The sequence below is a fragment of the Pelobates fuscus genome, chromosome 6 (assembly GCF_036172605.1).
Source record: "Pelobates fuscus isolate aPelFus1 chromosome 6, aPelFus1.pri, whole genome shotgun sequence".
Classification (NCBI taxonomy): Eukaryota; Metazoa; Chordata; class Amphibia; order Anura; family Pelobatidae; genus Pelobates; species Pelobates fuscus.
The window spans coordinates 180,829,543-180,854,173 of record NC_086322.1 but is presented as its reverse complement, the minus strand read 5'-3'; the positions used below and the strand labels follow the sequence as shown (position 1 = coordinate 180,854,173).

The window sequence follows — 24,631 nt, the reverse complement described above, 5'->3', positions numbered from 1 at the left end:
TTATCTTCCAGTCCCACGCCTCCCCCTTCTGTCAGTCCCTACATTGGCTTCCTGTAAGATATAGGACTCAATTTAATATCCTGATACTTGCTTACAAATCTCTACACAATGCAGCTCCAACCTACTTATCTTCACTAATATACAAATATGTCCCGTCTAGGCCCCTACGCTCTGCTGGAGACCTAGGCCTAACCTCTGTTTGTATTCCTACCTCTGATGCTTGCCTTAAAGACTTCTCTAGGGCTGCACCCCCTATGGAACAGCCTTCCCCTCTCTGTTAGACTTTCACCGATTCACCACTCCTTCCAAAAATCTTTGAAAACGTACTTCTTTAGAAAAGCATATCAATTAAACTGTGAACAGCTTTCCCTCCCCGCATTCTGATTCCTCTCCTGCAATTGTCATCAAACAAAACACTAAGCCCTCAATGAATACTATCCTAGCAACCTACTTTTCTACCCTACCCTTACCTTTTGTGTCACTATACCCTACTCCCTCTAGCATGAAAGCTCATTGAGCAGAGCCCTCACTCCCTCTGTTCCTGTATGTTCAACTCTTCTGCTTACGATTACGTGTCTGTTAGTCCACCCATTGTAAAGAGCTGTAAAATTTGTTGGCGCTTTATAAATAATAATAATAATAATAATAGTAGATATTGTAGCCGTATTAGTCCAGTGATGTAGATGTAAAATACCTTTTTTATTGGACTAACAGAAAAAAAACTGATAATGTAATCAGTTATTTTTATAATAATAATATTAATAATAATATATAGTCACGCCATTCCCAAAATGTTTGCAAGTAATGGATTGAAAAATGAAAAATTTAAATTATGCAAACTTACACGACAAACTTGAACATCAAGTTCCAAAAACATTTTTGTACATCTTATATGTTCTAGCAATAATATCTTGGAGAAGAAATTAATTGCAATAAACAAAAAGTAATTTACTATAAAGGTTACATGGTTATTGATTTGATCACCCTTCGAGGTACTTGGAGAGGAAACAACTCTTTTTAAGTTTTAAGTATATCTAACCTAACTAAAGTATATAGAACATAACTAAAACGACGCTGTTGTTTTGTATACTGTTTGTTTATGTAAGCTTGAAAAGTATTTATTACCTAGACTTACAGTCAAATATCTCAGACTTTCTCATATGTCCTTGCCAAAGATAATGTAAATGGTAATATCAGTTTTATCCACTATGGGCCACTGTTGCCCCATTTGACAAATATCTGCAATGCAATTCTGAAAACCTTTCTACCAGGAACTTCAAGTAAAGTATGTCTGTTATCTTCTTAATTGCTGTGTCTGAAAGTCTAAATTCCTCCTAATTAACATATATTCTTTAATATATGAATCAGTTTAGATTGCACTTTGTTATTTTCACTGTATGTTTATTTTAAAGGCAGGGTTATATTCTGCCCTTAGAGAGACATATTAATCGCAAAATTTATGCAGCAATAACTAACCAATAAGAAATGTAGTGGTTATGGTGGTTTTGTCTGTGGACCTTGCTCTGTGTATATTGTAGTGTAAAACTCCCTCACTCCATTACTCTTACCTTTTATTGTAACACTTTTTTTTTTTAATATACAGCAGATTCTATCAGACTGTATTATTTCTTTATCAGTAATATTTGGTTATTGTTAATTTGACTGGCAATAATGCATATGCTTCAATTATTATTTATCTTTAGCTTTCTAATTTGTCTGCCTATTCTCCCCATGTCCTCGATTTCATATTTTTGGATACATTTTCAAGTGATTTAAAGGGACACTTCAGACCCCTAAAGCACATTCGACTGTCATGTGCGAAGAGTGTGTCCTTTTTTTTTTCATTTTATAAAAAGTGTAGATTTCAACAGAAATTGGCACTTTTATCAATTAATCTTGTCACACCTCTTGGCTATTACTTGTTGTTTTGCTCAGTAGAGTTAAAGGGTTTCTCTAACCATTTTTTCAATCTGTGAATAATGTCCTATTTGACTATTATATAGTCCCCCCCAAAAAAACCCACTAATAAATCATTTTAAAAGAAGTTTTACTTACCTTGAATTCAATAACGGGTGAAATTCCTGGTGTTGTTTTCACAACTCTTTTTTATGTTTGGGTAACTGCGAGAGGTAAAATCACAATTTTCATAGAGAATCATGTGATCTGACTGTTTTGCCGGCTCAGATCTCAGAGCGCGGGGGAGTGGGCAGAAGGAGGGAGGATTTTTGCCATTACTTCAATGGAGGGAAAAGGGATGGAACTCAATGTGGGTAGGAGGGGAGATATATATTCCCCTTGAATGCAATCTGCCTGCACCTGTTACCAGCTTGTAGTGTGCGTTGACGACAGACATTTGTAATGCACAGAAGTGACAAAAGGCAGGCCAGAACAGAGTTCTGGACTGCCTAAGACACGTGTGGTGGGAATGCTACTTGACCCAGCACACAAGTGCAAATAATTCCATATGAGCAGTGTTGCCATCAGAAACACTGCAAATACATACTCCAACCAACATGATGACCACTTCAAATCGCTGAAGTGGTCATTGTGGTTGGAGTAACCTTTTAAAAATGGGACAGCAATTGCTCAGTGCACCTACCTTGCAAAGACTTCTCATTGAGCTGCATAGGGAAGTCTGTGGTTAGACCGCAACAGAAAGTCTATGCTGGAAGATAGGAAGATGTATATATCCCCCCATTAAATATATTACTTTTTTCATTGTGGTATATCTACTAAGCAGTGGATTGTATTGAGTTTGTATTTGGGCAGTGGATTGCCAATTTAATATTTTTGGATAAATTCGTAAAATATTTTTTTTCTTCAAAATATTAAACAAATCAGATATAAAAATATATCAAAATATTTTTTTAATATATTAAATAATTTGAAGAGTGTATCCAAAAGTATTAAATAATTTGAAAAGCTTGTCCAAAAATATTAAATCAAGGCCCATGATTGGTGTATAATCAGTAGATCTTTTTCTACTATTACATTTCTTAAGCAGCAGCATAAGCCTATTGAAGGAGTTGCAAAATAGTGAAATGTTGCAGTATCTTATATATATATATATATTTTTTTTTTTTTGGATATTTCAAACTGGCTTACCTGACTGTCACTTTTCCTTATTCTGGAGATTTTCTCTAATCCTCTATTTTATTATTTTTACTGTGGTAGCCCGTGAGTTGTTATAACTTACGTGTAGGCTAAAATAACATGTAGGCTAACTTACATGTAGGTTAAAATAAATAAGTTGACTAAAATCTTCAATTTAATAACCCGTGTTGCATATTGTTTGCAGCTGCGCTGGGGTCGCAGCTGCAACCGGGCCCGTCACTCCAGGGGGCCGCCCGCCCTGCGGACCCCTGCGACCATGTTGCGCACTGGCTAAGTAATGCAGCCCCGGGCCCCCTATGATGACATCAGATGCTGGGAGTAAGTGACTGCCCTGGTCACCTCCCCCCAGCAATTACTGGGAGCCGCGCCAGAGGAAGGAGAGGGTCAAATAATTCCATATGAGCAGTGTTGCGATCAGAAACACTGCACATACATACTCCAACCAACATGATGACCACTTCAAATCACTGAAGTGGTCATTGTGGTTGGAATAACCTTTTAAAAATGGGGCAGCAATTGATCAGTGACTCCCATCAGCCTGAGCCACCACTGGACCACAGGGAAGTCACCCTCCTGCATCTAATAGGTAGAAAACAGGAAGGTGACTAAAACATTTTGTATATGTGTTTGTATGTATGTGTGTGTGTTTGTGTATGTGTGTGTGTGTATGTCTGTGTGTGTGTACGTGCTTCTGTATGTATGTGTGTCTGTGTGTGTGTGTGTGTGTATGTGTGTGTATGCCTGTCTGTGTGTCATTATATGTTTGTCTCTGTGTGTGTGTTTGTATATGTGTGTCTGTATGTATGTGGGCCTGTATGTTTGTGTCTGTGTGTCTGTGTGTGTGTCTCTGTATATGTGTGTGTGTGTCTGCATGTGTATCTGTTTGTATGCATGTGTGGGGGGGAACGTATCGGAGGGGGAGGATAGATTTATGGAGGGTGGCGGGGAGGAAACGTATGGGAGGGGAAGGATAGATGTATAGGGGTGTGGCGGGAGGAAGACATATGGGGGGGCAGGGCAATTTTCACACCGGGTTCCCGTGGTTTCTAGTTACGCCTCTGACTGTAACTCACAGTCCACATTTTTTAATCTTATAATGTATCTAACATGTATAATGTTTTCTAACATTTTAGGGATAAATTCTATGCTGGCATATCAGATTGTCCCAGGCCCTGCACATGGACTTTTCAGGTTAAATCCACATACTGGAGAACTGGTAACAGCTGCAATATTTGACAGAGAGAAACAGGAGCACATCTTCCTTAAAGGTAAGTTCTAGCTATGTAACATAGCTGTAATCCTTCGTTATGATTGTTATGGCTTTTTAACAGATTTGGAGAGTTAATGTACAGTTGACATCATTGTCATGGTACAATTTTCCTCTTTGCACCTTTGCTTACAGATAGGGCTTGTACATCTTGTTGAGACACTTCTCATTTGCGAGCTGTGGATTCTGAGTAATTTTATTAATTTTATATGTGGTGTTAGCAATACATTCACCCTCAGTTTTCTTTCCAAATATATGTCTTGTATTTATTACATTTTCTTTGTATTTAGTGAGAGAGTTTGTATACATTTTATTAAGCCCATTCTCCACTTTTATTGGAGAAATTAAACACATATAGGTGCATGCCTGATGGGGACCACCTACTCTGCCTGTTAAAACCCCCTCCCTACCTCCTGCTGGTGTTTGCTGACCAGAACTGATGATTCAGGACTTTGGAATCGCTGTGTTCAATCCAAGGGAGCCTGATTTGTGATTGGCCATGCCCCCAATGAACACAGTGTTTTTCTGGAGAGAGAGGGTAGAGGACTGGGGTCTACTACTCAGAAATGACAGGTACAATCACACACAACTGCTCATATTGCTGCCAACACTGTTACATGCACACTACTGCCAACAGTGCTACATGAACACAAGCACTGCTACTCACATTGCTGCGGACACTGTTACACACACACACATACTGTTACCCACACTGCAGCACAAAATAATACTAATCAGCCAAAAATAAAATAAAAACGAAAATGAGGAGGAAAGGAATAGAATCACTCCATTAATTATAAATTGACTGATTAGGCTACTAATTATGACAAGTCTTAGAATGTTCTGAAATACACTGTGCCATAGGGATCAAACCAAATGAAATCTTCTTATTATTTTATACTGATATATTTAAACAATGCATAAAATAAGAATATAATAATTTCTAATATTTCTACTACTTTTGTGGTAAATTACTTGTATAAGAGTTTAATTAATAACCCATATCTTATTATTACTGTTGTTTCTTTAACTCAAGTTGTGGTGACAGATGGTGGAGCTCCTTCGTTATCTAGTACAGCAACCATTATGTGCACTGTCTTGGATGAGAATGACATTACCCCAGAGTTTTTGCATCCTAGTGTTGAGATTCATATACCAGAAAACCAGGAACTGGGAATCATTCACAAATCTTTGGCTCTGGACAAAGATTCTGGCAACAATGGGATAGTCCACTTCCAAATAATTGGTAATTATTGATGCTTGTTAAACTGTCTGAACAGCTGTTTATATCGACATCACATTAATTTTAATGCCAGCATTGTGGTGAGTCTGTTTATACATTTAGAGAGCCAGGAACACTGCACAGCAAATACTTTTTGTTTTGGTATACACAGCAGATTTAAACAGATTTAGCGTCCAGCTCTACTCTGTGACCAGGCGTCTTGCTGTTCTCCAGATGTTGACAAATCATATTTCCCAGGATCCTCTGCCTGTCTGGAGAATCTTGGGAACTGTAGTTCGTCAACAGCTGCAGACTCAAATATTGTCTACTTATGTGCTCTAGTATTAAACAGTCTGAAATTATAAGTCAGTCAGAAGTCAAAGGTTATGTATACAATGCTACCTTTATACTTAATAAAAGGTAATAATGTCTGTAGACAATGCACTCATTTATTTCTTGTCTTTATCATGTAGTATATGTATGTAGCAGAGATTTATAGATGCAACAGGAACATTCAGATATGCCTGGTTTTATTGGGTGTGCAGATTTCAAAGACATGCTCACATCTGGCAAAGTCATTCCTCTTTCACGGACAAGACATTCTGTATTTACTGTCCATGCCACCCACTGATTTAAATGAAATACAGCTCTTAATTGAAACAGAAAGCAATCATTTGCCAAGGGCACTTAAGCACTTGAGCTGTACAAGCAGAAACATTTCATGTTATTAGAATTAACAAATTTTTCATACGGTGTTACCAAGCTATATATTTCCATCTGCATGTTTTTCGATGGACACCTCACATTTTATTCCTCTCTATTTTCCTTTGAAGGTGGAAACACGGGTGAATATTTTGTTATGAATAACACTTCAGGGGAGCTTTGGGCCACCCGCAGTTTAGATAGAGAAGATGTCAGCAATTTTACCATCATCTTGGAGTGCTATGACCTGGGCAGCCCCCAGAGAAGCTCTACAGCCAAACTCCAAATTAAAATCTTGGACCAAAATGACAATCCACCTACATTTTCTAAGAGCCAGTACCGCACATCTGTGAAAGAGGACTTAACTATTGGATCATATGTTCTCAACCTTTCAGCTTCAGATATAGATGAAGGTTTAAATGGTGAAATCATATACTCTTTAATTGATGACACTCAAGGAGTCTTTACTATTAATTGTACCACTGGTAGTATTGTAACCACAAAGGCTTTAGATCGAGAACTTAAACAACAATTTGCCTTTAGGGTGGTCGCAAGTGACTGCAGTACACATGGACCAAAAAGTACTACTGTTAAAGTTCTGGTAAATGTTGAAGATGTAAATGATAACAGTCCTTTGTTTTCTGATGACCTTGTCCATGTTTTTGTTTCTCCCGAAATTCTGGTCAATCAAACAGTAGCTACTGTACATGCAAGTGATGTCGACCTTGGTTTGAATGGAACAGTTGTATATAATTTGGTAGAAGAGGATTCCTTATTTCACATTAACAGAGAAACTGGAGATATAATACTTCAAATGCCTTTGCCATCTGACTCTTTCAAGAGTGTAGCTCTCAAAGTGGAGGCTTCTGATTTAGGAACCCCAGCAAGGATGGCTACATGCCTTGTAATTATTGACATACAAGACCTGGAACAGGAAATAGTTTTTGGTCATAATCTCTACAAAGCCACAATACTTGAGAACAGTGTACCAGGTTAGTCCTGAAGGTTCATGCACATATTATACTAGTTTATCTGTTGCAGAGTCAATGTATTAAAATATGTTTATGTCATAAGATGCAAATAGTTTATTACTATATATTTATCATGGAGTGGGCTAAGCTGTGGGACTTAATATACATTGTCTAGAAACATATTAAAACATACAACATGTATTAAAGCACATGTCATTCTCTGGGTTGTTTGGTGCTATATTAATGATTATGCAGTTATGCATTATTTTGTCTTTGCTATGAGAATTTCATTTTCAAATATTTTACATGTACCTATATACTGTAATTTCTCAGTAATGCAAATAGTTTGACTGCGTTTTAGGTAGGGCATCTCTAACCAGGAGTATTAACTATATGAATGTTAAATCCCCAACTGACAACGTATGCATGGTGATCTAGCCGAGGTCCTGGTTTGCAAAAGAAAATACTCTAATAATGGCTCCTTTGTGATTTGATACTAGACGCATAACCATTGTATTGTAAAATGGCCAGGGTATGGTTTAATATTTGGGCTTTCCCCGTATACTAAAACGTTACACACAATGCCAGACTACAGGGAGGGCCATGAATATGATGTGTGATGACAGAAAACAATGTGTCAGGCCTAATATGCCACTTGTGAATATAATATGTAAAATATGTTACAAAGGCCTATCATTTGCTCTTCTAAACAGGTACATCAGTTCTGACTGTCTGGGCACAACATTATAAGCCAAAAGGAGAAGCCATACATTACTACATTTTAAGTGGAAATGAAGAAGAAGCATTTAGATTGAATAATGTAACAGGTAAATATTGATTTGTTTTATATGTGTTTAACTCTACTTGTTATAATCAATAATGACTTTTGGTACCAGACTCTCAATGTATAAATAGCCTTATTTGTCCAAACCTAAGTGCCTGTCATATATTTTGTTATGTTTGTTAGTTAGGTTTGTCTCTTTATTCGGTTGACTTAAAAATCAAGTGAAATGCTTGTGTTCATTTCTCATTGTTGCATAATCTGCCCATTCCAAAATGAATTATTATTTTATTTTTTTCAAATATATCCTGGGGCTAGCGTAGCTTGTTAGGCCTGCTGAGTGAGTGGTAGCGATTTTACTTCAGTAATTACGTAAGATGACAGAGAAATGAACGGCTGTATGTTTTGGACTGATGCCAATCACATAACAGGAAATTAAGTTACAAAGGTCAATCTGCTTCCTGGAAAAATGAAAATATGGTTACAAAAAGAAAACAAAAAGCAAATGTATCCCAGTACTAGCTAAGATTAGCTCCTAAGAGATATTATTTCCACCTATGAAATAGTCCTGTACATTCAGATCAAGATTCAGATCAACATTCACTGGATAATTCCTGATCTTATTGTGTCAACAACATGACAGTCATTTCAATGTCAGGGCTTGATACATTTTAGGATACAATAATCCAATGCTTTTCAACGTTTTTCAATCAGGTGTAAAAGTGGACACTTTGGTGTAGAATGGATCGTCCTCCTGGTCAGACATTGCATCCCATATGGTACCATAGCTTCACATCAGTCATTCATAATACACACTTATCCCCTACAATATCTCCACATCACATCCAGCAGCCAAATAGCACTCAGTGGCTATATGGCCCTAATATTACATCTAGCATCTAGAGAATACCAGATACAATATCTTACTGCACCACTCGAACTACTATCATCACCCACACACATCACTAATATTGCATCTAGGGTTTTCTACACCATTAATATCACATTAACATCCATATACACCACTCTTTTCCAAGAATGTATCAATTCAGTCAAAAGAAAAACAAATCAAAAAGCCTAAGTGATGCCACATACCATACTACCTCAAATAAATGTTCTTTTTCTTAATATGACAGTTAGGTTTCCTTAACAACATATATAGCTCTACAGTAAAGGACCTTATTTCTCATCTATTTCTGAACCTTTCTCCATTTTTATAGTTTGCCCATAGCAATTACATGTGAACTGCTTTTTTATGCTGTAGATTTATCACAAAACCCTAAGTTATGTAAAATTGGCTCATTTTATTTTATTCAATAAATTATTATATCTAATCTATCAATTATCCAAAAACTTTGAGAATAGCTATGGATAGTTTCATGATGACGACTGTGAGAAAATGAGAGAAAATACAGAAATGTAAAACTGTTTGTCTGTTTGTCTGGTCATAGGGATAGGACATAAAACAGTGCAGATTAAAATTAATTTATCATCTTCCCACATACCGCATAAGCGAAGATTATTATTCAGAGAGGCTAAAGGTTCTAAGTCAGATGTCCTGTTTATACAGGAAACACACTTCAAGACTGATAAAGTGCCGAACACAAGACAAAAGCTTTACCCCACTCAATTCCACTCTACTTTTTGTTTTGGGCCAAGAAGTGTCTCAATTTTTTTCATAAAGATGTTGCTTGCAACACTAATGATGTGTTTTCTGACCATGATGGCAGATGTATAATTTGAAAGGGTCCTTTAAATAGTGTGGATTATACCTTGGCAAACATATACTTTCCTAACTCTGGGCAATTTACATTTTTGAAACAAATGGTTAATAAAGTATTGACAAATGTCAAGGGCAGGTTGGCAGTGGTGTATTTAGGATTTGGGCTGCCCTAGGCAGGACGGTGCTCGGGCATCCTCCCCCCCACCCCAATTTAAATTTTCCCCACCCCTTCCTGTGAAGGCCACACTTTGACAGACGCTCACTCACTGACAGACGCATACACTCATTGACAGACACACTCTCATATACACTGACAAACAATGACATACACACACGCACTGTTACTTGAACACACACTGACAAATGCACGCACTCACTGACCGACACATACACACTCACATTCACTCACAGACACACGCACATTCACTCACAGACAGCCAGACACACACAATCACTCACATACACACTGACAGACATACATACACAATCACTTACATACAAACTGACAGCAAGACACACACAATCACTCACATACACACTGGCAGACATACATACACAATCATTCACATACACACTGACAGACATATATACACACACTGACAGCCAGACACACACAATCACTCAGACATACACACTGACAGCCAGACATACACACTGACAGACATACACACACTGACAGCCAGACACTCACAATCACTCAGACATACACGCACTGACAGCCCCCTTCCCCTCCCCAAACATTAACCGGTTACTTTTATTATTATTTTTTTTGTTTAAATCCACCCAGCCTCCCTACCTTTGGGAGTGCTGTGTGGATTTTTTTTTACCTGGGGTCCAGTGGGGCTTTTCACAGGAAGGGATGCAGGCGGGCGGCACTGGTGAGGGAGCAGTGATTAGTGAGCTCTCTGCTCTGCTCCCTTGCTGGCCGCAGAGTGATGCCGGGAGCCGGAATATGGCGTCATATTCCAGCTCCCGCCATCACTCTGCGGCGTGCAGGCATTTGCTACAGGCATTTGGGGGCGGTGTTTTTTGCCACCCCCTGGAAATTGCCGCCCAAGGCAAATGCCTTGTTTGCCTCGCGGCTAATACGTCCCTGCAGGTTGGTGATAGGGAGTGATACAAATTTTGTGTTGGATAGTGATATGGATATATTTAGAGAAACTACTAGCGTTGTTAAAAATGATCAAGGTGAACAATTGGCTAATTTGAGTTCAAAATGTATTTTCTCACAAGGCTTATTTGACTGTTGGCGCATTCAACATGAAGGAGAGAGAGATCACACCTATCATTCGACCATTTATAATATGTATTCTAGTATTGACAGGTTCCTGATTTAATATCTAAAATGTCAGGTCTGACATTTTAGATATTAATTGATCTGATCACGCCCCAGTGGTGATGTATCTAGAGGAATCTTTTTTTGCAGTCAAATGCAAATAGGTTATGGCATCTCAGTGATGACTTGGTTACTGAGCTAGAGAATAAGACACTTGCTGAGTCTACTCTAAATAACTATTTTAGTGATAATTTGACTCCAAATATGCAAATTAGTTCAATGTGGAATGCCCACAAAGCTGTTTTGCGAGGTCATATTATACAGCAGGCTTCATATTTGAAAAAAATTAGATCTAAATATTTAAAAGAATTGGAAAAATAATTATATAATTTAAATTTGGCAAATAAATGTAGCCTTCTTCATCACTTGCTGCTATGATTTCTGACATTAAAAATAAAATGAATGTTCTTCAGTTGGAGTACACAGCCCTGATGTTAAAGAGACTAAAATAATCTTTTTATGCTAACGGCAATAGGGCCTCATCTTTGTTGGCTTCTAAGTTGCGACATGGGCTGTCCTGAGCTAAAATCGAGCATCTAATTGGTGATGATGGCGTGAAAGTTACCCACCGTGTTAAAACTAGTAACATGTTTGCCACTTACAATAAGAAGTTATATAATTTGGCTTTTGACCCTACTACTGTACAGACTACATCTGAAAAAATATGCGTGTTTCTTGACAGGGTCCCATTAAAACAAATTTTGCCTATTAAATTGAATACTCTAAAGTCTCCTATTTCCCAAAATGAAATTTTAGACGCCATTAAGGTGATTCCTGCCGGTAAGGCTCCAGGACGTGATGGTTTCACAATGTCATATTATAAGTCTTTCTCGGGTATCCTTACTCACCATTTGTTTCAACTATTTAACCATTATTGGAATACGAGAGAGATGCCGAGGGAAACCCTTAGTGCCCAAATTATTACTTTGCCCAAACCTGCCCAAACCTGGTAAAGCGTTGAATGCTTTCCTTGATTAATAATGACACAAAAATGTATTCCAAAATATTGGCTGCTCAAATTCTTCCATTGCTAATTAATAATGACCAGGTGGGTTTTGTTGTGAATTGTCAGGCCCCGTATAGAACAAGGCGTTTTATAGAATTTACTGGGAGTTCCTGAGGGAGGTCTTGTTGAGATTTAGTATACCCGATCCTTTCATCAGGGCTGTGTTTGCTCTGTACAGTCATCCAACTGTAAGAGTATAAGCGACTGGATTTGTATCTGAAGATTTCATGTTGTCTAATGGGACTAGAAAGGGTTGCCTGTTGTTGCCACTTTTATTTGTGTTGGCAATGGAGCCCCTGGCAGAAATGATACGCCAGTGTACTGATATCGAGAGCATAGCAATAGGAGATAAAGAACACAAAATAGGCCGATTTGCAGTTGCTTTCTTTGAAAAATCCTGCAACCTCCATTGATCCGCTGATGTCTATCTTGCAAGAATTCTGAGAAATTTCATTTTATAAACTAAACGCTAACAAAACTCAGACTCTGTCTTTTTTTTCTTCAGTGGCATGACTTAGATATTTGGAAAGAACGGTTGGACTTTGACTTGAGAGATTCTTATATATCCTATTTGGGCATCAACTTATGCAAGAACCTGTCAAAGATGCATACTTATAACCTGGCTAAGGTCTGGCCCAAGTTTAGAGCCGACTTAGAAAGGTGGCGTGGCCTCGCAATTTCTTGGCTAGGTAGGATCAATTCGATTAAAATGTCTCTCCTTCCCAAAATATTATATTTCATTAGAGCGATCCCCCTTACTATGCCTTTATCTTTTTTTAGAAAGGTCCATTCTGCCCTGTTGGCATTTATTTGGAATATAAAGCCATGTAGAATCAAAATACTCATTCTACAAAAGCTCAGAAGGTGTGGGGGTATGGGTTTGCCAAACTTTGTCTATTACTATCATGCAACAAATGCGGCAATGACACTTAAATTCAACCTGGATTGTGATTGCCCCCTGTGGCTCGAGATGGAGGCAGCTAAGATTACTCCTCACTCTATTAAAGATATTTTATGGCTGCCCCCTTCTTGACGACTGCGGGTTTTGGATATGTACCCATCCACCAAAGTGGCTGTTAAATCATGGGATATTCTTTATAAGAATATTCGTCCTTCTGCTATCTGGTCCAGGGCTACTCCCTTATCAGTATTGCAACCCTCATTACCTGAGCTGGATGTCGATTATTGGTCTTCACATTTAATCACACACATTAATAACCTATTTTTATCTACTAATTTTATGGCCTTTGACCAATTGAAAAACAAATTTAAGTTAAGAATTTCTGATGCCCACATGCACAAGGAGATGGTGCTGTTGATTAGCAAGCATTTGGGGTTTTCTGACCAGAATCTGAATTTAAGAAAATTGGATATATCAAATTTGGAAAAACTATATCTTTCAGATCCTGGCAGAAAAGGCAACGTCTCCTGGTGTTAGGCCTTTTCTGGCTGGTGAGAGAGGTGCTACAATTGACTATATGTTGAAGTGGGAGAGTGAATTGGGTGGGGTATATACAGTCAAGGAATTGCATGATTTTCTAATGTCATTGAAAGGGATTACACAATGTATTAATAATTTGGAATCACATTTCAAATTAATTTACAGATGGTATTTAACTCTATCTATACTGTTTAAACTAAAATTGGCAAATACTAATGCATGCTGGAGGAAATGAGGTCAGGTAGGCACACTCCATCATATTTTTTGGTACTGTCCCAAACTAAAAAATGTTTGAAGGAAATCCATCAACTGGTTATTTCTATAATCAACCATATTGTACCCCTATCACCGGAACTGTGTATATTTAAGAAATTCCCTGATTACCTGTCAAAAAATAAGACTATCATGTTTGGCCACCTACTCATATCTGCCACCTCTGAAATTCCCTGACACTGGAAGTCAACTACCATACCAACTATTAGCAAAGTTCTTAAATCAGTCTTTGTAATAATTGTGAGCTAGCACTCTTCATACCCTCTGATAATATATCTCTTCTGAAGCATGAATGGGCGGTGTGGGAAGAGAACATTAGACATCAATCATCTCTTTCTGACATATTTTTATAATTATTGACATGTTCATTTTGACTTGTAATATTATTATGACATAGAAAGATAGAAATAAATAAATGTTAAAATGTGGTGTGGTGGGAGGGTCATTCAACGCTGACCTCGAACGGTAAGGAGCAAGGTAAGGGGAGTGCCTTAAAGGACCACTCTAGTGCCAGGAAAACATACTCGTTTTCCTGGCACTAGAGTACCCTGAGGGTGCCCCCACCCTCAGGGACCCCCTCCCGCCGGGCTCTGGAGAGAGGAAGGGGTTAAACTTACCTCTTTTTCCAGCACCGGGCGGGGAGCTTTCCTCCTCCTCTCCATCTTGATCGCGACGTCATCGGCTGAATGCGCATGCGCGGCAGGAGCCGCGCTCGCATTCAGCCGGTCGCATAGGAAAGCATTTACAATGCTTTCCTATGGACGCTTGCGTGCTCTCACTGTGATTTTCACAGTGAGAAGCACGCAAGCGCCTCTAGCGGCTGTCAATGAGACAGCCACTAGAGGATTTGGAGGCTGGATTAACCCTCATTATAAACATAGCAGTTTCTCTGAAACTGCTATGTTTATAAAAAAAAGGGTTAATCCTAGAGGGACCTGGCACCCAGACCACTTCATTAAGCTGAAGTCGTCTGGGTGCCTAGAGTGGTCCTTTAAGTAGGCTAGGCGTAGCAATCCAGCACCTCCCACAAATCCAGGCAAAATTGCCTTAATACATATAACTAAATATATATATATATATATATATATATATATATATAGAGAGAGAGAGAGAGAGAGAGAGAGAGAGAGAGAGCAAGAGAGAGAGATTATTGGATATTTATTTAGTTTATATATATATATATATATATATATATAACACTAAATAAATATCTAATAATAGTATCAATTTAATATGTTTAAACCACCACCAGAAATTATTCTAATCTGTTTAAAAAAACAGACGTTTAAAATTATTTATCTACAAACATTTTCAGAAACTGTAATGGTGATTGTAGCTAAATCATTTTGAAATCTCTTGTTTTTTTAAAAGGTTATGATCATTTGAAAAGCTTTTTTCAAAAATATTAACTTGAGGACATTGCTAGAAATACGTGAACATGTTTCACTGATCAAGTATTTTAGTATGCTTACTTAGTGGTAAAATTCCCATTTTCAATAAATCACTAGAAGTAAAGGAGTTCATTATCAAGGAATTGCTAAACAATATATAAAAGTAACAAGCATCATATATTAAAATTCTTTAAGGGGAGAATGAAGTGTGTGTCGGAGAGTGTGTATATATACAAGGAAAGTGAACTTTAACTATACTGCACTTTTAATTGAGTTCATCTACTGACCGCACATTATCTTGTCTATAAAACAACTAATAAATGTAATCTTTCATTCTTTTTTGTTGTTTGAACAGGGGAACTAACGGTAAAAGAGCCATCATCTCTTGACTTTGAAGTCAGAAACAAAATTAATCTGGTTGTCTCAGCTGAAACGAGTACATTTGTGACTTACTGCAGAGTGAGAATTTCCATTCAGGACATTAATGACAGTCCACCGGTATTTGAAAAAAGCCATCACATAGTATCAGTGCTGGAAGGCCAAGCATACAACATATTTATAACCCAGGTAATAACTGTTGCTTTTATTTTAAGAATTGATTTTACAGTATTTCAAAGATATCCATTCCATAATGAGAAAAACATTGTAATATTTCATGTCATTTGGTTTTTTGTTTGAGGAATACATTATAATGGGAGCAAGTGTTAATTGCCCTCTAGGCCACTAGCATATATGGTTTGTGGGGTGCAGCCTCACACAATTGTTTTGTGGATTAAAGGGACACTGGAAATGCCATAACCATTTTACTGTGCTGAAGTGGTTAAGGTGACAGTAGTAAACCCCATTTTAAATGGCCAAAACATTTTAGAACAGTTTGACTTCTTATCTTGGACCCCTACCTCATTTTTCTCTCCTTAGCTAAACCATGTAGTGAATTCTACATTCTTGCAACATTTGGTTACATCACGAAACAGTGATTTTTGGTAAATTGCTAATTATTGGCCGAAATAGCAAGACAGAAATGTAGTTGAGTTGGAAATAGTTTTCCAGTGCTGCCATTTTGGCCTGAAATTTGCAGTTTGTTTTGTAATTGTTTGATTAATAAACCTAAATATTAATTTTCTATATTTCAGCTAAGATGAATTTGTATTTATCTAACGGCATTTAGATTGAGTGTACCAGCATGTTGGGAGCATTGTTTTATATCTTATTATTTTTTATTTTACTAATATATATTTTTTAAATGTTATTTAAATCGGAAACAATATCAAAATCTGAAAAAAAAAAAATTAAAATGTACTGTTGCTGAGTTTTAAAAATTGTAGTATCATCCTGTCATTGACATCAGTATTAGAAACGCTAACTGACCAGTAGGAAAGTACCAGCACTGACATCATAGTATGTGGGCATATACAACATTGATTTGTTCAACATTAAGCTTAAAGGACCACTCTAGGCACCCAGACCACTTCAGCTTAATGAAGTGGTCTGGGTGCCTGGTCCTTCTAGGATTAACCAATTTTTTCATAAACATAGCAGTTTCAGAGAAACTGCTATGTTTGTGAATAGGTTAAGCCTTCCCCTATTTCCTCTAGTGGCTGTCACATTGACAGCCGCTAGAGGCGCTTGCGTGATTCTCACTGTGATTTTCACAGTGAGAGCACGCAAGCGTCCATAGGAAAGCATTATGAATGCTTTCCTATGTGACCGGCTGAATGCGCGCACAGCTCGTGCCGCGCGTGCGCATTCAGCCGACGGGGAGGAGAAGAGGAGGATCGGAGGAGGACAGCTCTCCGCCCACCGCTGGAAAAAGGTAAGTTTTAAACACTTTCCCCTTTCCAGAGCCCGGCGGGAGTGGGTCCCTGAGGGTGGGGGCAACCTCAGGGCACTCTAGTGCCAGGAAAACGAGTATGTTTTCCTGGCACTAGAGTGGTCCTTTAATAAAATGGAAGCTTTTCGCAGAAATACTACTCCAAAATAACATGTACCATCTGGTATATCTGACCAGTTACCTGTCAGCAGAAAAAACTCTCCATAGGAAACCACAAAAGGCACAATGCTATTGCACAGATGATTTTTCCCAGCCATAAAAATCCTTTTTATTGGAGGATATCTTATGTTTAGTAGAACAACATGTAACGTCTCCTTAGCTGCGTGCTATAGGTTAGGCCACCAGGCCAGCAGCTTTCCCACCATCACCTTCTGTACAGCTGATGAGAGATTTAAAAAAAAACACACCATGTTTCACACAACATGCTTTCCTGGCTTCTCGGCGGTGGGGACTCTCCGCCTCCTTTGCCCGTCATCGGCTGAATGCGTATGCGCGGCAAGATCCGTTCGCGCATTCAGCCAGTTCCTAGGAAAGCATTCTCAATCACAGTGAAAATCACAGTGAGAAGCGTGGAAGCGCCTCTAGCGGCTGTCAATGAGACAGCCACTAGAGGCTGTATTAACCCATAGGTAAACATAGCAGTTTCTCATAGCTATGTTTACAGCAGAAAGGGTTAATCCTAGATGGACTTGGCACCTAGACCACTTCATTGAGCTGAAGTTGTCTGGGTGCCTATAGTGGTCATTTAATGAAACATATATGAAATTCATAAATAAATAAAGTGTTTCACTAAAACTTGAAAACTCTCTCTCTCTCTCTCTCTCTCTCTCTCTCTCTATATATATATATATATATATATATATATATTTAGAACAACTTTCCTTGCACTCAAGCTCAATGTTCTTTGTGAAATAGCCTATAGGCTCGCCGGGTGCCAGTCCTTGTAGGGATATTCATGTAAGTAAATTAGAAATGTAGGCTGCACTCACGGTCTTTAAATTCAATGGTGTTTTATTCAAATAGCAGATCGACGTTTCGGTCCGGAAGGTTGATCTGTTATTTGAATAAAACACCATTGAATTTAAAGACCGTGAGTGCAGCCTACATTTCTAATTTACTTATATTTATATACATATATTACATAAAGTACACCCAGTACATCACATTTTTATTGTGTCTTGCTATGGACGGGCAATATTCTCATGTATCAACATGACTAAATAAATTTCTCCCTCTCTCTCTGGCTTTTATTCACTAAGCACAGAAGTGTAGGGAGCTGAAAACATAATATTAAGATTTAGGCAACAACTGATTTGGAAAACATTTCAGCTTTGTCAGTATGGTAGCTTTGCTATTTTAGACAAAAATTTTCAGTTGAATTCAGTTCACTTACATGAATGAACCCTGTTTCCATCAGAAGAGGTTAAACAATTTACTAAAGATGGTCTCATTATCCTGGACTGATATGCAATTCACAGCTCTATTTCCAATATATTTCTCTCTGTTTTATTTTTTTCCCCTCTAATTCGTTCTTCCTTTCTACCTCTCCCTTTGTTCTCAAACTTTATTTCTTAACCAGCTTCTTGGAGAGAGCAGTGCTTATTTTATTCAATACACATTTAACGTTCACGTTTATTAAGTGATGAAATATAAACTACTGTTCTTTAAATAAATGTTCCCAATAAATTTCAGAGAACATCTAGTTTTATAGAATTAGAAGGGCAGAAATGTTATGAATGCTCTGAGTTTTAAACTACATGATAACTTATTAATTTCTCTTTTATATTTATATATTTCCAGAAAGAGCAAACCATTATAAAAAAAAAGTGTGGTTACAATACAATCACTTTCAAAAGCTTGAAATCTCAGATACAATATGCACTCTGCTGCCTTGGTGCATTTGCAAATGCATTAAACATATACTAATACATTCCACTAAGTATGCTTTCTTGTGATTTGTGTACAAGTGTTGGCAAATATACTCCTAGAATGATTCTAAATTGTGATATAACTTAATCTGTTTTTATCCATTTGAGGTTTTTGCTGCAGACGCAGACAGTGGAATAAATGGACAGATAGATTACTCAATCATAGGAGGCAATGAAAATACAGCTTTCGTTATTGATCCACAGCATGGCATTCTCTCAACAAATGCAATTCTTGATCGAGAAATTAAATCCTCCTACAGGTAAGTCAAAACATGTGTTGTATATTTATATTTGCATACATTGAGCACTTCAGACATATAGAGCTCTGCAGGTTGTTCAAGTACTTTATGTAAGAAAAGTGCACCTTCTTTTTTCATTTTTATAAAAGTGATAATATAAATAGAAATCAGTACTATAAATTAGCCTTGTTGTTACACCTCCCTATCAGTCGGCTGTCAGTCAGATAGCCGGCCCTTTTACTTCCTGGTAGCTTAACTCTATTGAGCCCAGAGCACCTGCTTTCCAAAGACTTCTCAATGAGCTGTAATACAGCACATCAAGAGGTCTGTGATTGGACAGCAACACAAACTGTAGGGAAGAAGGGAACTGCTTGTGATAGCTGCAGATACCAGATCAGCAGCTACTGATAGCCAAGATGTTATATTCCCCAATAAAAACATTCAAAACAAATCAAGTGCATATTTTCTTTGAAAGGTATAATTAAAAGCTGATTTTGTTTTAATTGAGTGTTCATTTAAATTAGTATTCATTTTATTATATTTTAATCCAGATTTTCCAGATCATTTTCCCACAGTGGACAAACAGAACATGTTTTAGGGACATCCTTGAGTCATTATTGATTATTAGCCATTGCTTTACTCTGATTTTGTGCCTACAGGTATGACATGTGGATCTCAGTGTGTACATTATTTATGAACCACTATCTTGAAAATGACACATTTTACACATTTCACAAAGCTAGTCTAGATTTTCAAAAAGTGAATATAGTATGATTTCTGTGTGAATGGACAATTCAAAAGGCATGAATCATACTGAGGAACTCTAGAACAAAGAGTCTTATTGTTTAATCGGAGACTTTTAAAATTATATTATTTGGCAAAATGAAACTTTAGTATTTATTTAAAGGTGCATTTGTATTATTTGGTAAATATTTTTGTGTTTGTCTGTTTAGGACAAATCTGATATCTAACATTAGAGGCTTACAGAAATAGAAATTAAAGTATTCATTAGGTTAACACCTAATATTTTATATGAAAGACTTGAATAGACTGTCACTGTACTTCAAAACATATGTATAACTGATTGACCCATTTTCACACTGGTTTGTTTGATTTGTTTTCTTAATCATTATTTTTTAAAGAAAAATGAAGATGAGCAAAACTGCCATACGGCTCAAATTTGGCAGCCTCATTTTTTATTATTTTTTGTAGGCGAAATCTAGAGCTGAATATCCAACTGGCATGTAAAGGATGGGGAAATAAAAAACAAAATAAACCACACTTCACATGCATTCACACACCACAAACATTAACTGACAATGAACAGGCTACATCCACAAACAAAATGTATGTCACTATATATGCCTGTATACTCTGTGTATATGCATGTACACACTGTATTTATGCACTTGCACAGTACACTCATGCATTTAGAAATATGTTAAAACTAAAAGCAAATGTGTACCTATACACCCATTGACACACTGTACGCACATTCACATTCATCTCACTGAATAATTTAAATATATATATATATATTTGTGGTCAGAAACATATTAGTAATATATGTATATCGGGTTAATGCAAAATTGGTTGAGGTGGGCCTAGACAACGTACGGGTAGGCCTGTAATAAAAGGTGTTAATAAAGGTATTAATAAGTAAAGCATGTGGTGTGAGGTGGGTGGGATGACCTGAATGAGAATGGCCCTGATTAGAGGGTAATTAGGGTTTTTATAGGATAAGATAGATTCAAACTCCTCCCACAAATACAGTCCTATGGCCTTAAGACTTGTGGTCGGAAACATATTAGTAATATATGTAAATCAGGTTAATGCAAAGTTGGTTGGGGTGTGCCGTAACCAGGGTAGGCCTGTAATAAAAGAGGGCAAAAAGGTACCAGAGTAGAACACACTTTATTGCATCAAATTTACAATGCCAAACTTTTAAAAGCTCTCCTCATTTCTTTTTCGGGATGAGGTATAGAAAGATTGTAGACTGAGGATTTTCATCTCCCCAATCTTTTAATGATATGCACTGGAGTATCAGTGCTGGAAGAGGCTTAAGCTGCCCCTATTCTAATTGAATGACCTGAAAAAGAGCACGGGTTGAAACACAATCTTAGTAGTAGTGTTTTGATGTAGAATATGAATTTAGCCATAGTCAGAGGGATTCCTTGCAGTGAGAACGTTCAGGAGGAACTTAGATGACATAAAGTACCAAATGGTAAATATTCCGGGTACAGTCTATAATTCTCATTGACCAGAGTTTAAACACTCGAATATCAAGGAGAACAAATGAAATACCAGCCAACTGAACATGAAACATGACTAACTGTAATTCAAGCGAATGCAGAGCAGTTTGTGAAACATACAAAATTTAACGGCCAAGTGCTGAACAATTATACTCGGTAAATTAAGTTATGCGAACGTTCGGTTGCTAGAACATATGGAGACCATACAAAGTAATACGAAAGCCTGGTTACAGCAAAACGCCGATAAAGGCACAAAAGCTCTTATGATAAGCTGAACACGGTATGTATGGATCCGAAATAGCAAGAACCCCAACAGCGGGCGTACGGGAGAAAGCCTCTCGTTAGCTGAGAAGACCGCGAAACAGGAAGCTGGAATCGGACCGGAAATGAGACTCCGATGCCGTTAGAGTCAGCTGTTAGCCCGGAGCAGTTGAATCTCGTGGCTGAAGGTGAGTACTGGAAAAAAATTTGGGTGGGAAGAGCCGAACTGAAGTCCACGTGGTAACCATGGTAACGTATCACCTAAATACACACATATTGCCATAGTACACACAAACATATATTTTGTAAGAATTAGGCGCCTGCAGGTTCCTTAGATCTGAGTCTGGCTCTGCTTCTGTGACAACATTATAATAGAGGTATCTGACATACCTGTGTAGCATCTCAATGTATTGCTAAATAATGGAAAAACTGTTCTGATCACCTTGGACTTCTTACAAAAAATTGCCTGTTTGTGTTTAACTGGCATAACTCTCTGTATATAATAAGACACATTGTGCATGTACAGGGGTGCATAATAGAACATACTGATCATATGCAGATGTGCACAGTACGACGCATTGATTTTGCACAGGTGTGAATTATAGGACACAGTGCACTAGTTCAGTTGCACACAATAAGCTACAGTATGCATGTGCACAGAGGTACTTCTATTTTAACATTATCAAAATATTTTAACATTACCAAAACAATATAAAAATTAAGTTCATTCCACCCTGCCTTTTGCAAACAAACAGCTAAAATCCAGAAATGATGGACATTTGGTTGGATTAAATTTGCAGATAGTCAATTTCCAATGCTATTAAAAACAATCTATCATTAAAAAGCTGAAATTCACACAATTGTATTTATTAATTTATTTATGAAATGTATATTATTTTACAATGTTTTATTTAAAACATTTTTCAGCTAGTTGCTTGACAATTGGTAAATGTTGCATATTTTTGGAGACAAATCTGGAAAGCAGAATAATTTATTTTGTGAATTTGATTTGTACTGGTTTTGTTCAGACTGAATGCTTTTGAGATTTGTTGTTTGATAAATATACAAATCCTATATATGAATTTATTTTCATGTGATAATTATTGTTGTTAAAATAGTCACTGGATGGACCTGAATGAGATATTCCTTTGATGATACTTTGGTGTAAATTACAGAATTCCAAACAGATTGGTTTCTAGGAAATATGTGAATGGAAAATCTGTTTGAAATTTGGTTATTTCAAGCAAAATTGCTAATAAGCACCACTTTTGTACTTTAGTTTGTAATCCTGAGGTTATAGGGGTTTTTTTTTTGTCCCTAATTTAAACATATATTTGTCCCAAACTACATGATGGAATCTTGTGATAACCTCAAATAACCTACTTTAATAGATAGTAAGACTAACGTTACCCAATTTGTGTGGCTAAATGTACTATATATGTGTCAGGAACATAAAACCACACTTAACAAAGGGTCAATTTTGGGTTTACTTTTTATGTATTACATAAACACTAGTTACATACTTGTGTTCAAATGGCCAGAACAAACTAGAAATGTAATATAGGATATGAAAAAAAGGTTTATGATTATAAAAAGTATTCCAATGTCTTAAGAAAATACAAATTAAACAAACCAAGGCTTTGGATATATCATGTTCATATGTCTTTGGTTCCCAGTACTCTCCATTTTAAACATTAAGGAAAGCTTACAAGTGAAAGCATTATATGTATAATATAGCAAGGGATCTTCAGCCATTCATCACAAGGGGAGCATGAACACTTTGCAAGATGTGCAACAGTCCATTAGTAACCGTTACTAAATTGTCCAACATTTGTTATTTTTTGAAATGTGTTTAAAATTCAGAGGTGCTGTTCTAGAAATAACAAGTCATTAATTATTGTGCTCAAAAAACACTTAAGAGAGCATTGGATCCTTCATTTTGGCCTCCATCCATATTCATACAGTGCTATAACAATAAATCATAAGTAAAGTTTTAGAACAAAAGCATGTTCCTGACTTAAAGAATGAGTTAGCACCACTAACCACGGTCTTAAAGCCTAGTTGTTTTACACTAAAGTTTCCACATTTTCTTGTTGATTGGGTTCCATGAAAGATCAATTGTTCCCACCAAGGTTTAGACTACAACATTTTGCACCATTAGTGTTAGCAGCCCGTCAATCACAACACTGAGCTATTTTTGGAAGAAAGATGTTCAAGTGTTGGGTTTTTACTTTACAGAACACAGATTGCTTTCAGGACTCTGTTTCAAACTGAGATGCAAGTATTTTTAAGAGCAGGCAATGGGGACATAAAGAAAGCTGGTGTTGATAAAATTTGGCAAGGATGATCTTCATATTGATACCCACTAGTGGGTGAACATTTGTTCTGATGTGACCTCTCACTTCCAGCTGTAGAAAACTGTCAGGTATTAATGTTGTTTCCCAGAAATTTGAATATGTCCCTTGGCAATAAAATGGAAGAAACATTTTTCTATTAAGCTCCCAATCATCTTCCAAATAAATAATTGGCAAAATAATCTTAAATAAGGCATTCAGATGCTAGCATATGTTTTAAAACAGTTTATGAGCTTTGTGAAAAAAAATAGTGCATAAACGTCTACACATATTATTGTTCAGTTACATATTTTTTTAATCAAAACCTGATCAGAAAATAAAAAAATAAAATTACTTGCGCGTATTATGTTGGTCATCATGCACTGTGTCCAGTTAAAGAGGTAGAGGGAAGATTTATCTCTGATAACTCGCTGTTGAACTTGACTAGACAATTTTCTGCAGTAAACTAATTAACTTATCTGAGAATCTCCAGTCCCCTTCTTTGCCAACTTTCTCTAATTCCAGTCCCCCTCTTTCCCTTTTTTTATCTCAATGTCCTC

General features: G+C 37.0%; 1 protein-coding gene across 1 annotated transcript in view; it reads left to right on the top strand.

The window, feature by feature from the left end:
- The window catches only part of DCHS2 (dachsous cadherin-related 2), a 352,630-nt gene that overhangs the window by 302,360 nt on the left and 25,639 nt on the right, over positions 1–24,631 (top strand). The window contains exons 11-16 of the mRNA XM_063458543.1: positions 4,248–4,382; positions 5,418–5,627; positions 6,437–7,297; positions 7,990–8,103; positions 15,583–15,794; positions 19,095–19,246. Of these exons, the coding sequence (XP_063314613.1) occupies positions 4,248–4,382; positions 5,418–5,627; positions 6,437–7,297; positions 7,990–8,103; positions 15,583–15,794; positions 19,095–19,246 (1,684 nt within the window). The remainder of the gene's footprint in view (positions 1–4,247; positions 4,383–5,417; positions 5,628–6,436; positions 7,298–7,989; positions 8,104–15,582; positions 15,795–19,094; positions 19,247–24,631) is intronic.